Source organism: Quercus suber, unplaced genomic scaffold, assembly GCF_002906115.3.
Source record: "Quercus suber isolate HL8 unplaced genomic scaffold, Cork oak 2.0 scaffold_91, whole genome shotgun sequence".
Classification (NCBI taxonomy): Eukaryota; Viridiplantae; Streptophyta; class Magnoliopsida; order Fagales; family Fagaceae; genus Quercus; species Quercus suber.
The window spans coordinates 1,405,270-1,410,537 of NW_027069556.1; the positions used below are offsets into that span (position 1 = coordinate 1,405,270).

The window sequence follows — 5,268 nt, forward strand, 5'->3', positions numbered from 1 at the left end:
ATACAGTATATTTTATGGACCTTGATTGTTTGCTTCATCATCACTTTTCTAAATTTTAAAAGTCTTCTTAAAGACCCCATCCCCCCACCCCCCTGATTGTTCTTATAATAAATAAAAATATAATTATAAAATATATTACTCATTATTAGATTAGTTTAATTTGTAAAAAAAAAAAAATAATAATAAAACCACCATATAAATAATTATCACGGCTAGTATAAATAAAAAGAAGCAATCAAGTCAAATAAGTTTAAAAAAAATTACAAACCAAATGAAAGGTAGGGAGGTAACCACGTGTCCAGCTCTTCACATGGGGAATGAGTGGTGCCTGCCAGCCAATGCCATAGTGACAGACAACTCATTGATAAGAAAAAAAACTTGGCTTTTGGTACATTCCAACATGTACTACATGACACACAAACATATAGAACAGGTCAATGTCTGGGCTAGATTTAATAATTATGTATTCCATACATAGCCATACCCTCCCATAAATAATATCCATAAACCCATCACATGTTTATGCATTCTCAATATTGGTTTTTTGATTAAGCACTTCGACAACTGCTTCAAGATTCCTCAGCAATCACAACTGCTCCAAGAGCAGCACCGGGATCTTCAGTCCTTGAAGATTTCTCAGCACCGGGAGCTTCAGTCCTTGAAGATTTCTTAGCAATCTTTTTTTGTTTGAGATATTCGACAACTGCTTCAAGAGCAGCATCCGCATCTTCAGTCCTTGAAAATTCCTCAGCAATTTCAGCTGGGGTAGCCTCTGCATTCGCAAGCAATTCTTCAATCTGTCCATAGAGTTTGTGGTCTTCAGTGAAATCAAGATAAGTAGAAGCCAACATCTTGAACAAATCCATGGTGCAATATGACATGGGCACGTGCATATCCATGCGGCCTGGGCGAAACAAAGCAGGATCAAGCTGGTCAAGTTGGTCCTTATGATTGGTGGTGAACACAATAATTTGCTCTTCTCCACAGCTCGACCATAATCCATCCATGGCATTCAATAAACCTGAAAGTGTGTACTGAAAAAATAACATGATAGTAAATATTATTAAGAGTAAATCATAAGATAATGTCATTTGCAACTGTTAGTTTGATGGTACTGGTGAAGCAAATAACATCCTAAACTTTATTTTTTGATAAGTTGTCATATATACTAGCTAGTTAACTTCATATTTCATATATATTGGAGTATTTGCAACTAGGTTTTTAGAGAATAAAGAATACAAACCTTTCGGTAACTGTAACTGTAAACATCCTTTTTTTCTTCCCCTCTTTTTCCCAACTGTGTACAATCTATATCCTCAAATACTATCATTGAACGATTAGATATTGTAAGCAATATTTGTCTCAACATTGAATCTGAATCTACATTTGAAATGTCGAAAAAATAGACATCAAAGTCGAGGTGATTAGCCATGGCAGCAATCAAGGTTGATTTACCGGTTCCTGGAGGGCCGTAAATCAAATACCCTCGTTTCCATGCTCTGCCAACTTTCTTGTACCACTCCTTTCTTGTAACAAACCGGTCAAGATCATCTTTGATACTCCTCTTCAGCTCTGGGCTCATTGCCAACTTATCAAATGTAGCTGCATGTTCAAGAATAGTACAACTCCATTCTTGACCAGTTGGAAGATTATGATCACGTCTACAATTAGGGCTATAAAGCTTCATCCCCTTTTTTTCTCTTTGTATTTCCTCAGCACGATCTATTACATAAGGTAAATAAGACTCTACCACTTCCTTTTTGAATCTCTTATCAAAGGTAAGCTCAAAAATATTCTTATCAGGAGGAGGTTGGAGTTGGAGGTGGTGCCCAGTTCGTACTACACGTAACTTCCATCTGAGCCTAATGTCTCTGAAGTTATCAATAACCTCTTCCCCCATCGCAATATCACAAATTGGTTTATTTTGTTTAATTGCTTTTCTACATATGAAACGTTTTGGTTTTGGTGAATCATTAATCTTCTTTCTTAGGTAGATTGTGGCAGCGTAATAGATTTGATCGACAGCGAAATCACCATACTCTTCAATATTGATGTAGGTGAGTCGAGAATAGAAATAATCTTGAAAGGCTGAGGAGAGATAATTGCTGACTGCTTGTGGTATGAGCTCTTTTACCGTGGGAGTTAGTACAACCACAACAGCAGCTGTGAACCATGGTGCCAATGCTTTAAGCACCTCCATGAGAGTAAACATGGTTTGAGGGTATGGTTGTATACCTCTTCCAAATCCTGGAAAAAATGAGAACAATGTGGTCAAATGACAACTTTTTTATGAACAGTATTTTGAACAAAGTTTTTCTCCTTGAGAAATTCTTCAAACTTTTATTTATATATATATATATATATTTTTTTTTTAACGGTTAAAATTTAAAAATCTCATCATTGAATTTTGACAACTTTTTTATGAACAGTATTTTGAACAAAGTTTTTCTCCTTGAGAAATTCTTCAAACTTTTATTTATATATATATATATATATTTTTTTTTAACGGTTAAAATTTAAAAATCTCATCATTGAATTTCATGATCTTTATATTCTAAACATGTTTATCAAATTTCGTGTAAATCAAATGTTATTTTTAGATTACAAAAACTTAAAATTTTAACATTTAATTAATGATATGGCAATTGATAGGGACAGAACTAGAATTCAAACCTGAGAGAGCCAAAGCTTAAAACAAAATTATTTTTATAATCTACAATTTTTTTTTTTTAAAGTTTCATTATTTCCATATTTCGTAGTTCTATCCACCAACTAAAAAGGAACTTCTCAACAAAATAAAAAAAAAAAAATCTAAAATCAAAATAATTACAAACATACAAGCACAAGTTTATATGTATTACTAATATTAGCCACATTACACAAAGGACAAAAACAAAGTTCACAAATTCATATATATTACTAAAGTTAGCCATATCACAATGACAAAAATTTTAATGAAACCAAAACAATAAGACCAAAGACTTTGGTCAATTAATCTCACAAAAAAAACTCACTTATAACTTTCCAAACACTAGACTCACAAATTCCTAATCACAGTTGACAGTACTCACAAAACTAGTTACGTACTATTGTCCTAGAGGTCTCCTTTATTTCTTTATAGATAAAACCAAAACAAGAAAAAAAAAAAAAGTTACAAAAAGTCAAACACTGAAACCGGTCCACACAAAAAGCCACAAAATTACACAGTAGTTGAGAGACACAACACACAGTTCATAAAAAGCCACAACTCACAAACACGGCAATCAACACACCACAGTTCATGAAAAATGCAGTTCATAAAAAAAAACGCAGAGAGCAGAGGGCTAACTGGCTAAGGCCGGGCAATATAGCAAAGGATTTGAGGAGGAGGAGGAGCAGCAGCAGACCGGATCTAATCTGCCAATTGATATTTAATCTTTTAAAAATATGAATGTATAAAGAATATAATAAAATTATGTAATTTAACTATTAGATTTTCAAAATTCACAAGCAATATAAAAATATATAAAAAGTTTGAAGGATTTCTTTCTAAATTTCTAAATTAGTTTAAAAATAAACTCTGTTCAAGTAATATAAAAAGTTTGAATGATTTATTTTTTAGTTTTTAAATTAATTTGAAAAGAAGCTTTGTTGAAGTATTTCTTAGTTTTGCTTAGACAAACAATTAAAATTATGGAAGTTTGGAGTCACTTCACAAAAAGGACATCAGCCGTAAATTTTTTGGAATAAATCTCCACCTATGTGCTAATAAAATTTAAATATAACCCTAGCAAAAAAAAAAAATAAATAAATAAATTAAAAGAATATGCAATAACCAAGAAAATTAATCACACAAGACTTAATCTACTGCAATAAAATAGAGAATGCAATGTCCAAGTTTACGTCCAAAATAGTTGAACCTAACCACAATCAACCATGGCTCACAAGAGTCACAACTAACTAAAATAGTAATATCTCAGTAAATCATTCATTAATACCTACATTAGCAAACACTAAAATCACACAAACACATGATAATGAGCACTCATCAAGCATTTAAGCAAAAGATCTGACACATTTTTTAGCCTGTTTGTTTCCCGAGAAAAACGCATGGAAAACTACAAAGTCAAAACAAGTCTTTCACCGAAACAAAAATCAACTCAACTCAGCTCAACGCAATGCAATCATTTAGCTCAGTTCCACAGTTCGTTCCTCTGTACCAAACAATGAAGCAAAAGAAAATGAAATTTAAAAAAAAAAAAAAAAAAAAAAAAAAAAAAAAAAACACTGAGAGTTGAGACAGAGAGGTGAGAGCTTCAGAGTGTGGGAGTTGAGAGTGACACTGAGAGAGAGGCACGGTAAGAATAAAAGAAAAAAAAATTTATCAAGCGTATATTACTTTAATCGGGCTGGAGAATTTAAAAAAAAAAAAAAAAAAATAGCTCCCAGCTAAAGTGAACAGCCACATATAACTGTGTTATAGCCTATAACAATGAAGGTAAAAATTTAGCTCGTGAGTAACAAATTTGAAAAATACAATAAGGTTGTTTGGTGCAGTTAGATCAATGTATAGTACTAAAAAAATACCGTAAAACTTATAAATAATAAATAAATAAATTAAATAGTAAAAAAAAGTTAAATAATAAAATAATTAATATTTATCTCAAACATAATGTAATACCTCTGTAGAAACTCAGTGAAACCAAGAACGCAACAAGCTCTCCGCTCTGAAAAAGGCACTGTTTATTTATTTATTTATTTTCTTCCTCCTCTTCGTACAGCTTGCACCCTCCCCATGTTTCGCTCTATTAAATCCCTTTTTATAGTCCCAGCTGCGTCACTATTCCTGAGCGTGTCTCACAAGGCTAAGGTAATTGATGAGAAACTTCCTGAGATAAGACAGTATTGTGGGCGTTTGGATTGCGCCGTCCACGTTTCCTCAAATCCGTGTTTTTTTTTTTTTTTTTTTTTTTTCGGCATAATTTGACTTTGTAAGACAAAAAATTCTTGTCATAAACAGTATATATACTGTTTACGTACATTGTTTATGTACTGTTCATAAAATAAAAAATATTAAAAATAACTCTCACGATATTATTTACATATTTAAAAATTATTTTACTATAGTATTTTTAATTTTTAGTTTTTAATTTTAAGTTTCAGCAATAATAAATTCAATCTAAACAGATTCAAAATTCAAAGTTCTATAAAATCCTGTCAGCAAAAAAAATAAAAAAAACTCTATAAAAACCCAGACCCAAAAAACTAATAAATAAATAAATGCTGCGT

The 5,268-nt window shown here is 31.7% G+C and overlaps 1 protein-coding gene across 2 annotated transcripts; it reads right to left on the minus strand.

Annotated features, from left to right (window-relative positions):
- Positions 1-222: 222 nt before the first annotated feature.
- Positions 223-4,768, minus strand: LOC112010581 (AAA-ATPase At3g50940). 2 transcript variants are annotated; one of them, XM_065774394.1, is made up of 4 exons: positions 4,661-4,768; positions 3,329-3,396; positions 1,244-2,247; positions 223-1,034 (listed from the first exon to the last, which is right to left on the minus strand). In XM_065774394.1, exons 3-4 carry the CDS (start codon positions 2,210-2,212, stop codon positions 570-572), a joined length of 1,434 nt encoding a protein of 477 aa, XP_065630466.1. In that variant the 5' UTR covers positions 2,213-2,247; positions 3,329-3,396; positions 4,661-4,768; the 3' UTR covers positions 223-569. The 2 variants fall into 2 exon arrangements, with proteins under 2 accessions (XP_065630466.1, XP_023898695.1); XM_024042927.2 differs by lacking the exon at positions 3,329-3,396.
- Positions 4,769-5,268: the final 500 nt, after the last annotated feature.